Below are 22,672 nucleotides of genomic sequence, written 5' to 3'. Positions count from 1 at the left end.
CTGACCACACCTTTCCTAACAAAATCATTCTTCAGTTAATAGACTTGATTTGGCTATGGAGGGGGTACTCCCATGACCAAAGTATCTCTTAAAGATTCCAACTCAATATTATCAAAATAGCAATTAAGACTCAACATGAGCTTTGGAAGGTAGTTAAACCACAGCAGCTTAGTGTATTATTTTATGTTTTATGTTTTCTCAAAACCAGAGGAGCCCAATTTAACAAATTATCACTATTCCAAGAAATAATCAGACCTGGGCATTTCTTGCTTATTACTACATTACTATTGTAACAATAAATCCTTATTTGTATATTTATTTTTATATAATAATATTGCTAAAGAAAATAGTTTTAGAAGAACCTATTTGAACAATATTTTTACCTCAATGTATTGAAATACAAAATCCCTTATTTGCTTTTAATTTAAAATGTTTCCCCATATACTTAATGATTTAAGCTTCAGTGAAATTCTCTTTCAACTATTAAGTCCTGATTACTTTTTTTTTACATTTGAATGAATAAACTGTTTCCTGATAAATCATTTTTTCCTGGCTTGCAGTTCTTTTTATTATCTATCATCTATCTATCTATCTATCTATCTATCTATCTATCTATCTATCTATCTATCTACCTATGTACATATAGTTATATATTTCAACTATTTTTATCTTCATTTAGCTTTTTCTTTTCCTTTACCTTAGAAGTTGAACATATTTAACAAGTTAGCACGTTAAATGCCCAATGATTAGCTGTCCTGTTAATAGATCATGTTAGAGGTTACCACTTTATCTATTGGCTACAAGAATATGAATATTCCTGGAAGGGGAACAAGAAAAGTCTTAGTACCCAAGACTGTGGGAAATATGTGAGAAAGTAAGGTTAGGAGAAGAGGAAACGGGAGAATGAGAAACATGACATGACATGACATTATGTGTGGCACAGCTGACCCTGAGCACAGCACGCAGACACTTTCTTGGTCAATTATTCACATGGAAATTCCCCTAACTGGTGATGATTCCCCTGGTTTGCTGATGATTCCACAACTATTAATTTCAAGATCTTCAGAGATTTCCAGAGTCCTCTGACTTTCAAGGAGCTGCATCTGATTCACTGTTTCTGTATTAGTCCCATTACAGTATAGATATTTGGGGACCTTTTAGTCTGGGAGCTTATAAGATGCAGAGCAATTTTTTTGCTAGATAAACCTAAAAAATATCAGGGTGGTGATGCAGAGAATGTACAAGAACAGTCTGGGGATAAACCTCAGTTGGGAGAGTACTTGCTTACCATGCACAAGGTCTTAGTGTCTATCACTGCCTGAATCCAGCACAATGGGACATGGCTGTAATCCCAGAGCTAGGAGGTAGAGACAGAAGATTCAAACATCGAAGGTCATTTCTTGCTACTTGGTGAGTTCTAGGATGGCCTGGGCTACATATGATCCTGTCTCAAAACGACAAAACTAAATAAGTGTTTGTAGTCTTTCTCCTATTTGTTTTCGAATATAGGGAATGAAAAGGAGTATAATATTTGCATCCCAGACTCCATCCAGGCAAAGAATTATGTTATCTTTTTTAAATTTGTGGCACAGTTAGCTTTGTATCCCAGGCTGGCTCAGAATTCACTGTGTGGTCAAGACTTGCTTACAGCAATCCCCCTGTCTGTCTCACAAGTACCCAAATCACAGTATGCTACCACACAATGAGTTTTGTTAACTTAGGTAACTTTGCCTCCCTGAGCCTCAGTGTACTCATTAGATAAAGTAGGAATTAGTATAAGGTGGAAGTAATTTCCAACCAACATAGAATTATAGATTTTAAGTTCTAAAAATGTTTTTACAGTGTGCTACAATTTATTGGTATGTATATGTGTGTGTTTGTGTGTGTGTGTGTGTGTGTGTGTGTGTGTGTTGTAAGGCTTGAATTATTTCTACCGGCTCCGGTTTTCGTAGTTAAAAGAAAAAGGGTAGTCTCAAAAGTAATTATAGTGGAAATAATCAACATTTTTAAAGTCTCAATACATTGATTTACTTTGGATTTATTATGAGTCCTTATAATTCTCAGGGAAATACAGTTTATAGAAATAAATATGAATATAAATATATTTTCAGTGAAAAGCAATTGAAACATAAAGACAAAAAAAAAAAAGAGAGAGAGAGAGAAAATTCCTTTCCCTAGAGCTTATAGCCAATGAGCACCAGAAACAAAGCTACTTTGAGTGAAGAAGAAATACCACTCTTTGGACTTTGAATATCTGATAGGCAAAACAGAATATAACATCTCAAACATGATTTCATACTGTCTACACACTGAAAGAATATTCAAATACTTAATATATGTTCAGTTTCATATTGTTTTCAAATTATTACCTTTTTTCTTTTTCTCTTCTGGTGGTTTGAATCAGAATGGTCCCCATGGGCTCATATTTGAATGCTTAGATATCAGGGAGTGGCAGTATTCAAAAGGATTAGAAGGATTAAGAGGTGTGGCTTTGTTGGAGGAAGTGTGTCAGAAGGGGTGGGCTTTGAGGTTTCCCAAAAGTCCAGGCCAATTCCAAAACCTGTGTCTGTCTGTCTGTCTGTCTGTCTGTCTGTCTCTGTTTCTGCCTATGGCTCAGATCAGGATATGGCTCTTAGCAGCCTGTGTGCCACCATGCATCATGCCATGATGATAATAGACTAACCTCTGAGACCCAAAGCAAGCCCCCAATTAATTGCTTCCTTTCATTAGAGCTGCCTTGGTCATGGTATCTCTACGGCAAAAGAAGATTGAATAAGATATTTCTCAATATGTGGCTACAAAACAAAAGAAGTCAAATTAGCATATGTAGCTGAAACTGTATTTCTATTGGGCAGTGTTTCTAAAGGTTTCTAAAGGAGTGTAGCCTTGGAGTAGAGAACATGTTGACAATGTAATGATTACAGGTAGTGAGAGCAGAGAGATTATCCCACCGATTTTTAAATGTTCAATTTGTTCTCATAGGAAAATGGCTTCTTCAAAAAGTCTGAACCCAAATCTGGCTGGCTGACTTTTCTGCAGATGACAGGACAGATCTGGGAAATGCTTTCTCCTCAAGCAACACTACTAACCAGAGAGAACCTTGGCTCCCACGAGAATGGTTATCAGCACTTGGCATTTCCATTTACACACATGAAACTTGACTTTCCAGAGTTGCAGATATTTTGGTTCAACTTTAATGAATAAATTACTAATATTTGTTTCTGTACATGTTTCATGATTTCAGTTTTGAGTCTGTCACTCAATACAAGGGACAGGTATTGAAGGAAGGACAGATGATGACCTGGAAGGGTCCTTTTTGTACCTCTACCATGAGGTAGAGACTTTTCCATAAGGGTGTGCTCATGATCTAAAAGGATGGGTTACTAAGCTAAACCTTACAGAGGCTAAAATCTTCTTCCTACCTTTTCCTAGCTTTTTACAGTTTCCTATTGATGCCCTCTCCTGAATCTTTACTCTTTGGCCTTTAATTTGGGGTTCATAGATAGGACAGTCAGATAAGCAATGTTGGGGCTAAAAGGAAGGCCTCAAGTCATAGTCCTCTCTGACCTTCTCTTGCCTTCTTTCTCTCTCCAATCCACATTTTCTCCCATGGCAAGACGCAAAAAGTAGAATTCATTTTCCCCAAGTCAAGTCATAGTCAACAATCAGGTTATATGTCATCAGTCTGCCTTTCTAATAGTCAAGAAGGGATCACTGTTCTTTCTGCTCCTATAGCAAGAAACTGGAGAGGTTTGAACAAAAGCAGCTAAATGAAGGAATATTAAGCCATTATTAAACTCGATTTGTTCGTGTGAGTGAGAGAGAGAGAGAGAGAGAGAGAGACTGAGAGAGAGAGAGAGACAGAGAGAGAGAGAGACAGAGAAAAACACACAGAGAAAACTATCTTTTGTTAAGACCCTGTTCCCATTTTTAGATCAAATTTGATGGCAATATATAGAAATCCTCTATTTTCCTCTAGATCACTTGCATTATGTTTCCCTTGAGGCTATTGGTAGCTCCTGTGAAGAAAGATCCCCTCTTTCCAAGGCCAGGTATATCTTTACAAGGAATCTCAATTATGAACAGTACCTTGGAGGTGATTCCTCACTGAAGGGAAGAAGACACCGGCAAGTCAGTAATGAACTTAACTTCTGGTCTTTCTGTCTCCACATCATCAGGGCTAGGATTACAGATATGGTATTGCCACATTCAGTTTGTGTGGTGCTGGAGTTCAAGCCTCCAGGCTTTGTACATAGCAATGCCACCATATCCTAAATAGCATGGTCTTCTATTTTATTGCCACCTTTAAAGTGGAGAAGTGGGAAGGAATAAGCAAGAAGACCAGGTAGGAAGTTAATTAGAATCTTACTGAGGTGAGTCAGACCCAGTAATGACTTTTGAGCTCTGATGCCCACAGTGAGTCAGTCACTTGTTAGAAATGTTCCACAACACCCCGAAACAGTGCCACCAGATAGGGGACCAAATGTTCAGACATGAGACTGTGGTTGGGGGAATTTCACCTTCAAACCTTGAAACTGTGTGTTTCAAGACACACTTCTCACGGTGTAGCTCAGCAGGATCCTATCAGCACAGTCTTCCTGCCTCAGTCTTCTGAGTGCTGAGAGGAGAGGTGTATGCCACCAAGGTCAAGATATTTTATGCAAGGTTTCTTTGCTTTTGTTTTGAGTCAGGGTCTCATGTCAGGAGCCTGGCTTGCTATAAAAGGACTGTTTGGCCTCTAGGGGCTCCCTGTGACCCTTTCTGCTTTCTCTCTGAGGACCTTGCCTCTGGCCTCTCTGTCTCCCCACCCCCCCACCCCCCCACACCCCCCATGCATTCCTGGCCAGCTTCTTCTCTTTTTCCTCTCTTTCTTCTCTTTCTTTCCTCTCTTTCCTCTTTGCTCTCTTCTCTCCTCCACCTCCACCTCCTCCTCCTCCTCCTCCTCCTCCTCCTCCTCCTCCTCCTTCTTCTTCTTCTTCTTCTCTCTCTCTCTCTCTCTCTCTCTCTCTCTCTCTCTCTCTCTCTCTCTCTCTCTCCTTCTCAACCCTTTCTTTCCATTCCCAAAAGCTTCATTTTATACTACACCTGTTTTATGGCTGGTATCTGGAGGGGGTGTCTCAGCATGGGCACTACACTGCATTTTACAAAATATATCATTACCTGTGATAGAATATGCAGATTTATGACTCTAGAGAGCTTTACACACTAAGATCACATGCAGTTATAGGTACAAATATATCCTCGAAGAAAATGTACGTATGTAACTCATATACTTTTATCAAAGCTATCATTTTTGCAGCCCTGGTGATCAAAAGCCTTGTACATACTTTACCCCTGGGTTATGCTGCTAGACTACCTGTATTTATTGATGAAGGGATGTGTCTATGTAGGGAGCCACATGTAATTGTCATGGATATCCAAAAAAGCTCTGCCTTCAGAATTTAACAGCAACAATTTAACATGTACACTTATTATTATTATTATTGGTAGTGCTGGTGATAACACCCAGGACTATATCCATGCTAAGTTCTATTTATTCCTGCTAATTAATAGTTGGTGAATTCATTGATTTATGGTGGTGATTCTCAAACATTATTATGGGTAGGGATCACCTGAGGACGATGTTAAGATAACCATTTGGACTCCCTAGGTCTGAGGATGGCTCAGGATTCTCCATGTCTCACATGTTTTCAGTCGAAACTGATTCATACACCACACTCATGTTCAACTATTGGTGAATGGATATTACATTGGCACACTGACATGGTCTATAAGCATAAGGATGCAATCCCAGATGTAAGTGAACCCAGCGTTTTTTTACTGTTCATGATAAGATTCTATTCATCTATATTCTCTCTCCCCCACTTTGCTTTGTCTACAGGCACTTAGATCTTACAGAACTGAACTACATAACCTTAACACGGGTGCCAGCTCTATCGTGCTGGTGTACTTGGTCTTTTTACCGACTAAACTATCTCCGCAGCTCTGAAAAATTAACTCTCAAAAATCAGTCCTCGGGTATTGCACGGTGACATGGGGTGGTGTTATAAATCTGAGTCAGTGCTTCTCAAATCTAGTTACTTTATTCTCTGCTCCATTCTCAGTCAAATGTCCTGTTAGAGAAAGGCATTATCTGTCTCTGAACAGCAGATTCCAACAGTGGCAACAGTGGTTAAATACTTCTAGAACAACGAACAGTCTGACTGAGTCCTGAGCTCTCCAGAGAGGGAACATCCATCTCCAGAAAGGGCCTGCCATATGTTATAAAAGCGGCCCCAAAATCTATCATAAGGAGCCAACTGGCTGAAAAGGAGAGGAAGGCACTTGGTGGTAAAGGAGAATGTTTGATCCATTGACCAGGAGGAACCAAGAGCCTTCCCGTGTGATGTATTCGCATGTCTGGCTTGCTTTGCCCTTCTGAAGCTTCTCGAGCCCTGTACTCCACAATTAGATGAATATGGAGTCCTGGACTATAGTTGACAGCCTTTGTTAGACCCTCTGCAGAAGCATGGCGACCTTCTGTGGTCTGTGAGAGAGGGCAAGTATACTGGGCTGCGTGCACAATCCCCAGCTATCAAGCACTAAGGGTCAAGGACGCCACAGCACGCTGTTATCTGCTGCCACAGGATAGGAGTCTGCTCAGATGCCTAAGTGGCCTGTGCACCACTGCAGGTTAACTGAGGCAGGGGATTTGGAGTCCCGCCCCATAAGCTCCGAGGGTGATGGGCGTGGCCAGGGCGGTGCTTGCCAGGAATGGCGGCGGTCGCAGTTAACAGTGCCAAGAGGGGCCTGCGGGCCGAGCTGAAGCAGCGCTTGAGGGCCTTGAGCGCGGAGGAACGGCTGAGGCAGTCTCACCTCCTCACGCAGAAGGTGCGAGAAGACTGCCCGGAGTTAAACTCCGGGAAGGGTGGGCTCGCGAGTCTGCGCAGGCGCACCTCCCCGGGGCGCGTGCGCGTTGTCGGGGCGCGCGCTCAGCCAGCGAGGGCGGCTCTGGCTGGCCCTGGAGCTTCTGAGGGAGCCAAGCTGAGCTTCCGGGCAGGTTTGGTCATTCACAGAGCTATTTTGTTATTGCTAGGAAAGGCATTGCAGCCATTAGGAGCTGTAGAGACTGTGGGATCACTCTCCGGTTTAATTGAAATCCATTCTCATGTGTTGAACACCTAGTAAACCTTTTTTTTTTTTTAATGTGTTGGTTAATAGAGATGACAAACATGATTGTCGTCCCTAAGGGATCAGAGGATCTAGCAGAGGAAGGAGACAAATGGAACCATTGTAGGGCTGGGAATATGGCTCAGTGATACAACTGTTCAAAAATGCGCTGTATTTTATTTGTCCATACTTAGAACATACATGGAATTTGGCTCTGTTTTTCTAGCAGTTTTAAATCGCCTTTACCTTTATTTTGGCAAAACTCGACTGGAGTTTTATCTACGGGGAGATAACTGTTGTTGCTGTGACTTCTGCGTTCTCTGCACAGCATTCATTACACCTTGGGTTGCTGCTTCTGAGTTGGGGTTGTTTCTGGTGCTTATTTTCTGGTTTTGTCTCTTTCCTTACTTAGTTTTCCTCAGCTTTCTTAAGAGTATATCCTCAACGGAATTATTTTAAAGAAAATACCTATACGATTGGCACTATTTGTAGTTGAAATGTATTCGTGTTTTGCTTGCACGTATGTAAGACCATTGTGTGTGTGTGCCTGGTGTCTTACGTTAGAAGTGGGTGCCAGATCCTTTGGAACTAGACAGAGTTCAGGAAGGTTGTAAGTCCCCATGTGGGTGCTGGAAATTGAACCCAGGTTGTCTGCAAAAGCAGCAGGTGATCTTAAACTGCTGAGCCATCTCTCTAGTCACAACCTTTAAATATATTGTATATTCAACTCCAAGTTGGTCCATATTAGTCGAATTTTATTTACTTTATTGTCATTCTGCTCAGTACCTATGGGTTCCAATCTAGAGACCAATGTTTTCATTTATGCATTATATCTTGTGGTTTAGTTATTGTTCTATTGCTGTGAAGAGACACCATAACAATAGCAAGTTATAAAAGGAAGCATTTCATTTGGGCTTGCTTACAGGTTCAGAAGGCTGCTTGCTCTGTGATCATCTTGGTGGGAAGCATGGAAGCAGGCAGGCAGGTGGGCCAGCATGGTGCTGAGCACTTACATCTTTTTTTTTTTTTTTAATTTTTAATTTTTTTTATTACGTATTTTCCTCAATTACATTTCGAATGCTATCCCAAAAGTCCCCCATACCCCCCCCCACTTCCCTACCCACCCATTCCCCTTCTTTTGGCCCTGGCATTCCCCTGTATTGGGGCATATAAAGTTTGCAAGTCCAATGGGCCTCTCTTTCCAGTGATGGTCGACTAGGCCATCTTTTGATACATATGCAGCTAGAGACAAGAGCTCCAGGGTACTGATTAGTTCATCATGTTGTTCCCCCTATAGGGTTGCAGATCCCTTTAACTCCTTGGGTATTTTCTCCAGCTTCTCCATTGGGAGCCCTGTGATCCATCCAATAGCTGACTGTGAGCATCCACTTCTGTGTTTGCTAGGCCCCGGCATTGTCTCACAAGAGACAGCTATATCTGGGTCCTTTCAGCAAAATCTTGCTAGTGTATGCAATGGTGTCAGCATTTGGAAGCTGATTATGGGATGGATCCCTGGATATGGCAGTCTCTAGATAGTCCATCCTTTCATCACAGCTCCAAACTTTGTCTCTGTAACTCCTTCCATGGGTGTTTTGTTCCCAATTCTAAGAAGGGGCATAGTGTCCACACTTTGGTCTTCATTCTTCTTGAGTTTCATGTGTTTAGCAAATTGTATCTTATATCTTGGGTATCCTAAGTTTCTGGGCTAATATCCACTTATCAGTGAATACATATTGTGTGAGTTCCTTTGTGATTGTGTTACCTCACTCAAGATGATGCCCTCCAGGTCCATCCATTTGACTAGGAATTTCATAAATTCATTCTTTTTAATAGCTGAGTAGTACTCCATTTTGTAAATGTACCATAATTTCTGTATCCATTCCTCTGTTGAGGGGCATCTGGGTTCTTTCCAGCTTCTGGCTATTATAAATAAGGCTGCTATGAACATAGTGGAGCATGGAGCACTTACATCTTATCCACAAGATGGAGGTAGTGAGAGTCCTGGGTCTGCCATAGGCTGTGGGCAAAGGAAGTCTGGCTCAACATCACTTGGTAGCTGGTGTTGGTTCAAACTTCTAGAGTCTTAAACTTATTTTAGGCATATTTAAACATAGCACATTTTGGGAGAAAATCTCATTATAATTAACTTAATTCAAATTCAAAAGAGTTTCTAAATAATAGGCTTAAGCCATACAAGGGACATGTGTCTTCTCCGGTAGAGATGAATTCTATAGATTGACTACATGTGACAAGTTAAGGTCTCGGTGTAGTCTCCGTCATACAGATAGTGCTAAGGTCACCAGGTTATTAACCACCTCTGCTCTCATTTGTAAGTACACATGACATCTCCCATAAAGATGGGCTCTACTGACTGAGAAACAATGCTCAAGATAGAGGTCTAGGGAGGATAACTGAGACAAACAGAAGAATCTGGAGGAGCCATGCATGTGTGGCTTGGCCATACAGACAGTTCAGAGGTCATCAGGCTATTAACTAAATTTATTCCCAGCCTTCTGGATGTAAAACAGGTAATATATCTTTCCCTTTGAAGAAACAAATGTGTGAACCTATCATGCTCATTGTCATTCAAACTGTTACATCTTGATAACTGGTTTTCCTTTGTATCTTTCAGAAATTCTTTTTAATTAGATAATAAAAACTCTAGATTAATCTTTTGTGTCTCTTAACTACTTTTCTTATTTTTTTCTTAATCTTTCTCCCTCACAGGGCCTCCTAGATTGTTTTCATTTGGCCAATCACAGTTTTAATGTCTAATGAGTACTCCTTAGGTCTCTTACTGATTCCTTTCCCTAGCAGTCTATTAATGTTTTATAGATTCAGTTATTGTTTTCAGTTTGTCTGTGAAGACTAATTAGAATTTAAAAATCATCCCCATCTTTTGAATTACCTGTTTGTCACTAAATCATTTTTCCATTCTATTTTTTTATGTTTAAAAAAATTCTTCTATTTTGTATTTTGTGTGGTTTTACAAAATAGATGAAAATCATTGATCGGCCATGCATATTTCTGTCTTTTGGGAGTAGTGAGCCTTAACTGAGGACCTTGTACATGATAGTGGATGAAACCCCTGGCCCTTGGTATTCATAAATATGCATTTATGAATGAAAGTGTGTTAGCTACAAGCTTTCCTCTGTTTTTGCAGATACTGTTTGGAATTCTAAGGGAAGAATGGAGTCTGCCCACCTCCTGTGTCCATGTTTTAGTGCGGCTGTGTCTATAAATACTGGCTCATCTTCCCTCTGTCTTATAGGAATTATTATCTTCATCCTCCCTTCCTAACAGATAGCATGTAAATGGGCTGAGGAGGAAAGGCAAATGCATGTGCATAGTCTCACACTGATTTTACCTGTGTGTCTTATTGCTTATTTAGCTCTTGGTTTTCTACACTCTGCTGTAAAGAGACTAAGAAAAGTACTTTCTTATATGGTAAGCGGTGTCAAAAGCCTCAGGCCTGCTCCAAATCCGGGTTTCCATTTGCTTCATTTCTGCCAACAGCTTCTGACAGCTTCGCAGGGTGGACTTCCTTCCCTGGCCTCGCTTTGCTATGCTTTGCTTAACTTCCCTCTCCCCTTGGTATTAGATGTAACTTTGCTTTCTTTCCCTAAATCTCTCTGTCAGCCATCTTTGTAAGCTGCCCTTGCTTTATCCTTCTTTCCTTAGCATGAAGGACAGGGGGGAACAGAAAGGGAGTAAGGGGCCTACTTCTGAGTCTGGGTAAGTGCTTAGGACTTCATGAGCACAGCTTAGCTCCCACTGTCAGATGAGCGATTCCACTAAATGTAGATTCTTGCACCAGGAGCCCTTTGCCCCCATTTTAATGAGCTCTGTGAGCACCTAATTGAATGGAATGGCACTGGTTGAGCTAAGAAACCGTTACCAGGGGCTGGTGAGATGGCTCAGTGGGTAAGAGCACCCGACTGCTCTTCCAAAGGTCCAGAGTTCAAATCCCAGCAACCACATGGTGGCTCACAACCATCCGTAACGAGATCTGGTGCCCTCTTCTGGAGTGTCTGAAGACAGCTACAGTGTGCTTACATGTAATAAATAAATAAATCTTTAAAAAAAAAAAAAAAAAAGAAACCGTTACCAGCGTGTTCTCTGTGGGAGCTTGTGGACGGATTCAGAACCGCCCTTTAGGATACATAGGCACTGACTGACCCGGGACTCACCATATAGACTGAAGTGTTGATGTGCATCCCTACAGATGTAGCAAAGGTTCTGCAGAGCCCAGTAAGGTTAGGTCTCAGTGGGACTTAAATGAGGAAAATCAATGGGAGAAATGTCCAATGATCCAAGGACTGGAAATTTTGTGAGATCCCAACTTCATAGAAAAAAATACCCCCCAAATCCTCGAGTAAGTCCCTGAGGTGTACTGTCAGGAACCGGAAACTGGGTTCTTATCTGGGATCTGAAGATAGACAGCTTTTCATTCCATGACTTCTTAAGGAATTTCTATAGGGTCAAGCATAGGCATAGTGGAGAGAGGAAGGAGTCAAGTATGCAATTCTTGAGTCTTGAAATAAAAGCCAGGTATCAGGATGCAGTGTCAGCTCACGGCGCCAATCCTTGAAGAAGGCCGAGACAAAAGGGAGGAATTGGTAAGAGAAGTTACTAGTTTATGAAGAATTAAAATTGCCATCATTTCCCACTTAGGTGATTGCCCACAGTCAGTATCAAAATTCCAAAAGAATTTCCATCTTTCTGAGCATGCAAGATGAAGTTGAGACGGAAGAAATCATCAAGGACATTTTCAAACAAGGCAAAATCTGCTTCATCCCTCGGTACCAATTCCAGAGCAATCACATGGACATGGTGAGATTAACGTCACCTGAAGAAATCGCTTTACTTCCCAAGACATCTTGGAATATTCATCAGCCTGGTGAGGGAGATGTTCGGGAGGAGGCCTTATCCACTGGTAAGGCATCTTTTCTCTTTTCTCACATCCAAACACTTACCTTGGTGCATCCTCTTTCCTCTGATCTCAGAAGCTAGCATGGTCATACTTGGCTAGCTTGGGAGAACTGATATCTTTGTATGTTTTGATGGTTTCATTGGATTTGTTTTTCTTCTCATAAAAATCTTTTCTCCCTCACCCCTTTTGTGTATTTTGTGAGACAGGGTGTCACTATGTAGGTGAGGCTGGCTTCAAACTCTCAAAGTCCTACCTCCCCAGTGCTGCGCTTATGGGCATACACCACCTCTCTGGCTTCTACCAGATATCTTTATCTATTTCTTGGTCAGATCTATTGTATGCCTAGGAAGCTAAGGCCCAGTGCCTGGAAGGACTCACCCTGAAGCTGGGAAGACAGAAATTTTATGTTAATAAAAGTATCTCAACTTGTACTCTACATTAAATATAAGCGTCAAATTAAAAAAGACATTCAATCAGATCATAGGTTGATCTTGCAAATGTTCACCCCCAGCATGGGTTTCTTCATCATCATCCTCTTCTCTCCATCCATACCATGTTTGTGGCAGCAGTTGTGGCTTTTGCTCCTGTGATATAACCCAAGTTGCTGTGGAGTAGAGTATGAGGCTTTAGAGTCTTTCAGCTGTGCTATGAGGCAGGGAACACTCCCCCACCCCCACCCCCGCCCACCCCCCCCCCCCAAGCCCTCACCCTGCACTGTTGTTTGCAGAAAAGTCTGCTGAGCAGGCACACTTTCTGTTATCTCTTCATATCACACTCAGTGTGCAGTTTTCCTTGCATCAGCAGTTTAAAAAGTGGCAAGTTCAATGCTAAAGCCTAAATCAAGCCTCACAGTGATGGAGGCGAGCCAGTTGGAGCGCAGATCATCTCTGCATCTCTAAGTCTCTGCAGATCATCTCATCATCTCACCTTTGCTGTCTACTCATCTTCCTGGTTTGCCTTTGTTATCTCACCTTAGAAAAGAGTGAACTTGTAGCCAGAGTTGCAGTTACAGATTCTCAAGCAAAACTTTCCTGTAAGGTATTCTTGTCTTAGGTTTACAGGGTACTAAACCAGCTGGTAAGTGAAAATAGAGGGGCTGTCTCTTTACTGAATTTATCCTTAAAGTGAGGGCTGCTTAGACAATTTGATTAGCCGGGAGTTTTTCCATTGAGAGTGTGTAATCTGGTTCAACCACTATCAACTTGGCATAAGCACAAGGGGTTAACATTGGTCCAGAAACTGAAGACTACACAGGCAAGGCAGCTTCAGTGTCTCTGGATTAGTGTCCTTAGTCGTCAGTCTGTCTTTGTTGAGACTCTTTTTGTGTCTACGTTGGTTTTGTGTTCACTGTGGCTCATGGCAGCTTGGACTTATAACACCCTTCGAGCTAGAATTCCCAGCAGAAAAGAGCAAGTCTGGTTTTCTAATAATCCCAATAAAATTCTGGTCCTAGCTCTTATTGCCTGAAGTGGTCGTCCCTGAGTTAATCACTATGCATAGACACAAAATTAGTTTATTGGCTCAAGCCTGGGTTGTATACAACCGTTCCTGACTGTTTTCTGTGACTGTGGAAAATACCTGTAGCCACCTCTTCAGCCCTCCTCAACCCCTGTTTCTTTACTAAGACTGTATGTTTCCTGTAGAATTATAGCAGAGAGTACGCATGGGTTTATCAACATCTCTCACAAAGTCCTTATATATATATTTAATGAAAACTTTATTATAGAGAACTACCACAGAGTCGTGATATGCATGAGAGCAGGCCAAAGAAAATTTAATTGTGTCACAAATTTGAAAGTGGTTTTTTGTTTGTTTGTTGGTTGGTTGAGATGGGATCTCAGTACAAAGCCCAGGCTGGTCTTGATCTCACAATCCATATGTCTCAGCCTCCAAGGCTTATAGACCTACACAGCCATCTGGCTGGTAAATAGTTATTAAGCACTTAGTTCAATGGTTCTCAATCTTCCTAATGCTGTGTGACCCTCTAATACAGTCCCTCATGTCGTGGTGACCCATAAAATTATTTCGTTCTACTACTTCATAACTGTAATTTGGCTACTGTCATGAATTATAGCATGATATCTTAATATGCAGGATATCTGGTAGGGAACCCATGTAAAAGGGTCATTCAGCCCTCACAGGGATGGGGAAGTCACTGAGTGTCTGTGAGAAGTGATGGAGACCTGCTTCCCACAGGGGTAGACTTAACTAGCTGTGGTTTTCATAGAGGTGGGCTTCTGCTAGCATGACACAGGCCCTCTCCTATGAGCTGTCCCTTTAAGCTTTGTGTTAAACATCAAGGTGTTCAACCATTCCTTGATTTCACATTCATAAATTTATTCTTTTTATATATTTCTGTTTGTAGCTGGCATGTACCCATAAAATTATCCTTGTCTCTCTTTTTTAACCATCCAATTATCAGGTATTACTGGATATTTCTTTGGTATATATTTATGTGCAGTGCATGTGTGTGCTCTATGTATGTGTGTGCACAGATGCATGTAGAAGCCAAAGGAGGGTTTTGGGTGCCCTGCTCTATCACCCTCTACCTTATGGCTTTGAACAAGGGTCTCTCAGTGAGTTCGGAGCTAGGCTGGCAGTGACAAAGCCCCAATGTATCCTTCTCTTTCTTCCACATTATAATGCTGGGTTACAGACACAACTGCACCTGGATTGAACCTCATGCTTAAGCAGCAAGCCTTCATAGCCATTCAGATATTTCCCCAATCCAGCTTTGTACAATTTTTATCACCTGCTTCTGATCCCAGTGACCTTTTATCCCCAGTTGACTGGTCACACTGACTATTCCCCTAGAATGACTTTCAAACTTGTTTCCTGATCATATTGGTTTCCCTCAGATGCCTTTTTATACAGCTCACCCATCTGTTAGATTTTTTTCCTGGATACTGTAATGATCTCTGTCTCTGGCCAACAGTACTTCCTGCTGATCTGTTGTGGACAAAAGCTGGGACTTTGGCTAACTCTAAAGTCCAGGCCACTGAATGAGCCACTGTTTCCCCTTGCTTTCTGCTTCTCCCCAGTGTGGTTCCTCTCCGTCTCCCACAGTACTCAGCTGGAGGATAGCATTTCATCGCTGTTATAGGTGAGGGATTCAGGACTGATCTCTATAGTTTTCCTCCTTTCTAACTATGACCTCTGTTCCTGAGCTCTTGTGAAGTCCAGATATCTCACCCAGAGGTGGAACTCATGAAGCCTACCCATAGGCTATTGTCGAGATTCAGTGAGATGATGTCAGTGCTCTGTGAAAGTGCCCTTGCTTCTGTGCCTTCTGTTTTGCTAGAGTTGTGTTATAATGTACACAGCCTTCTGTGAAAATGAGGCTTGCTGTTTTCTAGGCTGGAATGTGTCATGTGTTTCTTCAGGCTAAAATATTGTAGTCCAGGGTCTGAGATCCCTGGCCCTCAAATTGTAATCTGGGTTCAATTCCTTACGAATTTGGCAAATGACTAAAAAGCTGAAAGGCCCCAAGAGTTGGCACTAATAAAGCCATTTTGTAGTGAGAGCAAAGTCGGATGATATACAGTTAAATACTACACAGTGTGTTGTCAGGAGGGATCAGTAGAACGTTTCCATCATCATTGAGTACTAAATATTTTCCCTGGCTGCTCCCAACACCCTAGTCTTTTTCTTCTGTGATTCTTAAGTCCTTGGCACTTAGAATTAATCCCCACGTTTTATTAATTCTTCTTCAGAGCATATGTCTTTTTGTTCTAATAGACTTAGTCTCTATAGGGGCTAAGATTTTGGTCTAAGATACTGTATCCCTGGTACCTCCTATCATTTGGTTCATAGTACATATAGTCATCCAAGCAGGAAGGAAGACAGGCTAAGGAGAGAGACAAGGTGCCTTTTCCTTCAGTTATCAGATTATTGAAGCAGTGGTCATAAGGACCTTTTTCAAAAACCCCATGCCAAGAGATGGAAAAAGCTGAAGGCTGGTGCCACCCAGGGGAGGGATTTGTCTCCCACGGAGAGATTTCACACAATTCTGATACCTTTCCAGACCACCTGGCAGGAGAAACTGGAGTGGGAACAGTGATGGACAGTGACCACCCAGGGAGTGGGACTGCTTATTTACATACAACCCTTGCCTGCTATTTTTCACAGTGCCTGCCTGCTATTGAAATGTAAACCTTGGGGCTGGCAAGATGGCTCAGTAGGTAACGGTTCCTCCTCACCAAGCTGAGGACTTGAGTTTGATCCTGGAACCCAAATGGTAGGAGAAAACGGACTCCAGCAACTTGACTTCTGATTTCCTACATGTTTGGTAACATGTGATTCCTTGCCCAGTAACTTACAGAATACCCAACCAAATGAGTAAATAGAGGCATACTCAAAAAGTAAACATTGTGGCCAGACCAGCAGAGGGTTGGCTGGGGCGGCGTTCATTGCACCTCTTTATTGATTCCTCCTTCCAATGTGGCCACATTGGATTGATCTCCTCTCTCTGTTTTGTACTGTTGTCTGTGTAATTGACCTTTTGAGGGCAGTGGCTGAGCCTGGCTTGTTTTGCTTGCCAGGGTCTATGCTCTGACCCTAATAACTTTGTCAACATGTTGATTCATACTGGAAAGTTCTCAAAGTAAATCTGAATTTATTATAAGTTCAGACAATACTAATATAGATGAATAGATGATCAGTCCTTTATACATGAAGAAAACCTGAATTTAAAAACTTACAAACAATACATGGGAATTATTTAATTGATGCTATGATTTTTTTTATTTATATCATATGTAAAATGTCAACATTATCTCTGGCTTTGGTCAGGGCCTTCCTGCATGATGGTCCTGGAATTTTCCTTCTCTCAGGGCTGGTTTTGGGAAAGTCATTGAGAATCATGGGATGCTGCCTGGCTGCTGATGTTGCCACACTTGCAGTGGAGGCTGAGTATTGGCTTGGAGGCCTTGTGTACTTGTGATGGGTATTGTGTTAAAGGTTGGTAAGAAGCAGAAATTGCAATTTTGTTAATGGAGTATTTAGGATCAAAAGCTTGGGTTCGGGCTGGTGAGATGGCTCAGTGGGTAAGAGCACCCGACTGCTCTTCCGAAGGTCCAGAGTTCAAATCCCAGCAACCACATGGTGGCTCACAACCATCCGCAACGAGACCTGGCGCCCTGGAGTGTCTGAAGACAGCTACAGTGTACTTACATATAATAAATAAATAAATCTTTAAAAAAAAAAAAAAGCTTGGGTTCTAGAAGCACAACAAGCCAGGCTTGCCCCGTCCCCCCATCCCCAGTTCCTTCATGTGAAAAGCAGAAAAGAGGTTCCTCACTGACTGGCACCAGGCTTTAACCTTTCCCTCCTTGCAGCATGATATTACTAGGAAATTCTAATTCCCTGTCAGTAAGTGCTTCTGTATCCTAATAGCCACTGGATGATCACAACTGTCACGCTTTAGACTATGTCACTCCTGCCAGATGGCAGATCTTGACCTACTGCACCATGGTTCTTTCTGTGCCCTCGGGTACGTTGAGATCGTTGTTATGCCTCAGGTCAGATGAAGTTAATACTTCTGCTATATCTCCTCTCTTGTAGGCTGAACAAATGTGTTAATTATTAGACTGGAAGCCAGGGATGTCCATAGTCCTGGGGGCCAGGCCATACTGTCTCAGCTACTTGCAGAAACTCAGGGACACCACCACACAGACGACTGCCGTATACTCAAGAGAACTCTTGGTTTTGTTCTAAGAGTCACATACTAAGCAGTGACTCAGGGACACTGCCACACAGATGACTGTCACATGCTCAGGAGAGAACACTTGGTTTTGGTTTAGTTTATACTAAGCAAAGAAGAGAGTTGCTAAATATCCGTCATGATTTGGTGTTTTCAGTGTGATTTGTAGCAGCACTGCTCTTACAGGAAGTGTTTTAGCAAACCTTTAACCACATCTCCTTCACACAACAGAAACATTGTTGATTTTACTGATGTTTTGAAATGTCTTGTTTTAGCTAAAAGTAAATCAAAGCTGTTGTCATTTTCATATGTGCTTTTGCACATTTATCTATTGTGATGGCTGTTGGAGTGGCTTCCTTCTTTGGATTATAGAGAAAATTTCCTTCCATGTAGGCATTGCAGAAAGCAGAACAAATTCTTACTGTCCTTATACAGTCTCTCCCTTATTCCGATGAGTTAGCTGTAGCACAGAGAGGTGAAGTGACTTTTTAGAAGACACACAGGCAGTTAACGAGAGTGGGAGGCCATCCTGTTCTCTAGTTTTCTACTCTAGTGCCATCCCCAGCCCCTTGGTCTTGAGGTCTCATAGCCCAGGCTGGCCTAGAGCTCACGTGTAGCCGAGGATGACTTTGGTGGCTACTCTCCAGACACATGGTGGTATCTGCCACCTTACCCAGTTTATGCAGTGCTGGAGGTGGAACTGGGGCTTACCATACTCTAAAAGGAGTCAAAGGTATGTATGAGGTAGATAAGGCACAGCCTGAAAGCTACCATTTCACAGAAAGTATACGAACCAAGAACAGAGCACAGCCAATAGACCACTGTGGTATTACTGAATGAAGTGGGCAACAAGCTATGAGATGCAGTGGAAAGTGAAATGTATCTTGTGATTACCTGTCTCATTATTTCGGGCTAAGCAGTGAAGTTCACTTTGTGAAATTTAGAATTCTCAGAGTATAGTGGCTCAGCTAGCCAGGACCATTTACCAAAACTCTGGCATGAAGCCATTTATCGTATTATATAGGGCAGAGTTTTGTAACTTCAATCCATGACTCATTAATGGCTCTATTTGATTTTGAGACAGAATTTCATGTAGCCCAGTCTGGCCTTACTTGCTACATCACTGAGTGTGATGACTTTGAACTTTTTAACTTGCTTGTACCTTTCCGATGCTGAGGCCACAATGCATGCCACTATCCCCATGTATTTAGTGCTGGAGATCAAACCGGGGCACTGTGCTTGCTTGGTAAGCATTATACCAACAGCTTCCTCGTCAGTCACTACACTTGTTAGTTTTGAGACAGAGTCTTCCTAGGTTGCCCAGAGTGTCCTTACATTTATGATGCTTTATCCTCAGCCTTTGGAGGGTTGGGTACCAGGATGTGCAGTTCTATACCTGGCATCAGTGGGCTTTAATTTCCTTAAGAAGCACTAAAAACCAAACCAGAAAGAAATTGGGAAGCAATGTTTATTTAGGTGTGCTGATCATGAAATGGATCTGATATTTTTCTTTCAGTAAGTTCTAAAACACTGTAAAGCTATTGGCTTAGATGTCTTTCTCAAAAGGGCATTCATTATCTGGTGACCTTATAAAGCAATAACACTAACAGGTACATTTGCTAATTTTGATGTAGACCTACCTAGCAAAACAATTACACAAACAGAAACTCACATGACTTTTTATATATATCAACATAGTCACACGTGAAATACATGGTTGAAAATAAAAGCAATTCATGGACCATAAGGATACTAATTTAAAGGAAAACCAAAAAATATTTAAATAGAAGTGATTTTGTATCTGTGCAGGGTCAGGTCTCACCCCTGCCAGGGGTCTCAGCCTTCTCTGCAGTTCCACTAATGCAGGTGTTTGGAAATACTGGTCATGTAAACAGCGTAGCATACAAAGTGAGGGAGTTTGTGTGTGTAAACTCTCCCTTAATGCCCCTGTTGATTTTTAAATTCTGTCTAAAAGAAATTTAGTGTTTTCTTTTGGAGTTTTTTGTTTGTTTGTTTTTGTTTTGTTTTTTTGAGACAGGGTTTCTCTGTGTAGCCCTGGCTGTCCTGGAACTCACTCTGTAGACCAGGCCGGCCTTGAACTCAGAAATCCACCTGCCTCTGCCTCCCAAGTGCTGTTTCTTAAAGAATGTAATATGGCTTATAATATAGCTCAGTCTGTTTCAGATCTGTGTTTACTAAATTCCAATAAAATACAGTGAGTTTGCTTCTGTATGAGTCCCTCTCCCTTTTGTATCACATAAATTATATCTCAATATACTATTCATCCATCAGTACAGTATGATTATTGCTTTAAATATTTATATGTTTTAGGAAAGAGTTAAGAGAGGAAAGGAAGCTGGGTTGATGGGACATGCCTGCAACTGCCTGCTTTTCTAGCATTCTGGAAACTACGGCAGGAGGATCCTTGTGAGTTTGTGGCCAGCCTGAGTTACATAGTGAGACTGTATGTCTCCTCTGAAACAACACACACACACACACAAATTCTTCTTTTGACTACATAGATGAAGAAAAAGAAAGGCTAAGGTGGACAGATTTAGAAGGATTTCATGTTTATATTTTCTAATTTTTAGATACTTTTCAGTTTCTTTTTTTTTTTCATTTTATTTACTTTAGTGGGTTGTTTTGTTTTTAAGATGGAGTCTCTTATACTCCATGCTGGCCTGAAATTACCAAGTAGCTGAAGATGTCCTTGACCTTGTGAGCTTCTGATTCTTTATTTCTGATCCTAGCAAGTACTTTGATTTTAGGTATCTACAACTATTCCTTGTTTATGCTATACTGGGGATCGAACTCAGGTCTTCAAGGCATTCTAGGCAAGCCCTTGTCTAACTGGATCCCAGCTCAATACTTTTTTTTAAAAAGGCTATTAGTTGTTGTAATAAAGTCCTAACCATCTATGATGTTCACTGAATGATCTCTCCTGGTAGACTCACAGTTAGGTTTTATTCCTAACATAGTATAATAGGAAAATAACCTAGTCCAGTGATGCTAACTCTAAAGAGCTTTGAAACATCTGTGCTTTGTTCAGTAGATTTATTTTCTTAACTTCCTGCAGTGGTCAGTGTGCTGACAGGCTAAGGATGCAGAGGGCCAGCGGTCCAGTGAGTAGGTGGGATGGGGAGTATCGTTGTTGACAAGGGTGATTGGTTGAGGAGGAAAGGGCTGCTTAAGGACTGGCTGGGTGAAATATTTAGGCTCTGAACACTCAGAGCTAGGGCCAGGGAGCTACGAAAAACTTCTCCTGTGGACAGAGATGTAGAAGGGCACAGAGGGAATTCCAGTGCTTCTTCCCCTCCCCAGAGACCTTCGTTTCCCTTTCCATTCCTCTCTCCTACTATCTGCCTTCCCCGTGTCTCCCCCAACTTTTTCCTTCATCTCCTTATTGTCTACCCTTTTCCTACTCTTTGGTTTTTTGTTTTTTGTTTTGTTTGTTTTTTTTTTTTTTTTTTTTTTTTTTTTTTTTTTTTTTTGGTTTTTCGAGACAGGGTTTCTCTGTGTATCCCTGGCTGTCCTGGAACTCACTTTGTAGACCAAGCTGGCCTCGAACTCAGAAATCCGCCTGCCTCTGCCTCCTGAGTGCTGGGATTAAAGGCGTGCTCCACCATGCCCTTCCTACTCTGTTTTAATCATGCAAGCAGTCAATATTGTTGCTTTTGGTTAGTTTGCTATTAGAGTGTAACATCTTTCTGATTCCTTATTCTTTTATTTTCATTCCTCCCTGTATATTAGCACAAATATAAAAATAGTTAATATTTTAATATAAAATGTTTTAGACTCATTGTTATCTGTTTTATCTTAATGGTATTAAATGCTTCATTGGTCCAAGCAATATTTAAAGTTATTAACTGTTATTAAACATCCTAACCATTTTCTTATCTGTTGCCCTCAGGAAGCAGTTCCCAACCTGTGGGTCAGACTTCTTTGGGGATTCAATGACTCTTTCACAGGGGCCACCTAAGACCACTGGAAAACACAGATATTTACATTATAATTCATAACAGTAGCAAAATTACAGTTATGAGGTTGCACCAAAAATAATTTTATGACTATGGGTCATCATAACGTGAGCAAATGTATTAAAGGGTCACAACATTAAGAAGATTGAACACAAATAGTTTAGAACTTTTGGAATTTATTAAAGCTTTCTTTGTAGGTTAATATATTTGATTATTACAGTTTTGCTGGTAATGACATTTTATTCTAACAGGAACATAAATCCTGTGAAATCCAGTTTGAAGGAGGAGGGGGCTTATTTATTACCTATTTTTATGCATGAGAGTGTGGGCTACCATTTCCTTGGTATTTCTTTTCTACTTGTGAAATGGCTTCTGCAGATCCTGCCATCACATCTGAGGTAAGCAAGAAGGGAAATGGAGCTGATGGCAGTGGTTGAATGTTAGCTGTCCCTACTGCAAGAAACTTCTGGAAACTCTTACCTCTCATTGGCTTTAATGGTAACAAAACCTATATATATAAGGGAAATCTGGAATTTACCTTTGCTTATTTATAACTATGCAGATTCTAGGGTGGTGCTGGGCCAGTGTAGGGTGGGTCAGTTCCTGTTAGAGTTCTGTAGACTTGCAAAATACTCTGTGGGTTTTTTGTTTTTTGTTTTGTTTGTTTGTTTGCTTGTTGTCTAAGGGACAAAGCAAGCTCTGTTGCTGTATATTCAGATGAATTTCCTTCCTGGGCTTGTAAATGACATCACCTCATCCGGCAGCAGCCACAGGAGGAAGAAGACAAAGCTCTGTTCTGGCTCCGTCTGTGGCTTCCTTCTCAGGGATCTCCCCTCCACTGAAGTCAGGATGCATGACTTCATCAATGAAAATAGGGGTAGGATGAACAATTCGAAACAGAGTTGGAATTTA

The 22,672-nt window shown here is 41.4% G+C and overlaps 2 protein-coding genes across 7 annotated transcripts in view; one reads left to right on the top strand and one right to left on the bottom strand.

The window, feature by feature from the left end:
• LOC147002091 (uncharacterized) overlaps nucleotides 1–6,266 on the bottom strand; it is an 86,405-nt gene extending 80,139 nt beyond the window's left edge. For both annotated transcript variants that reach the window (XM_085827847.1, XM_085827846.1), the window contains exon 1: nucleotides 6,082–6,266. The gene's annotated coding sequence lies outside the window, so the exon portion shown is untranslated. The remainder of the gene's footprint in view (nucleotides 1–6,081) is intronic.
• Nucleotides 6,267–6,716: 450 nt separating this feature from the next.
• The window catches only part of LOC147002090 (5-formyltetrahydrofolate cyclo-ligase-like), a 92,250-nt gene continuing 76,294 nt past the window's right edge, over nucleotides 6,717–22,672 (top strand). For 2 of the 5 annotated variants that reach the window (XM_085827839.1, XM_085827840.1), the window contains exons 1-2: nucleotides 6,739–6,870; nucleotides 11,824–12,085. In XM_085827839.1, coding sequence (XP_085683965.1) covers nucleotides 6,754–6,870; nucleotides 11,824–12,085 — 379 coding nt within the window. In that variant the 5' untranslated portion in view covers nucleotides 6,739–6,753. Of the gene's footprint in view, nucleotides 6,871–6,946; nucleotides 7,040–9,483; nucleotides 9,678–11,823; nucleotides 12,086–22,672 lie in introns of those variants that run through there. The other 3 variants (XM_085827841.1, XM_085827843.1, XM_085827842.1) reach the window with 3 other exon arrangements.

Source organism: Mus caroli, unplaced genomic scaffold, assembly GCF_978045245.1.
Source record: "Mus caroli unplaced genomic scaffold, Mus_caroli_1 scaffold_11, whole genome shotgun sequence".
In the NCBI taxonomy this organism is placed as follows: Eukaryota; Metazoa; Chordata; class Mammalia; order Rodentia; family Muridae; genus Mus; species Mus caroli.
Note: the sequence above shows the minus strand (reverse complement) of the source record. Positions and strands in the feature narration are given on the sequence as shown.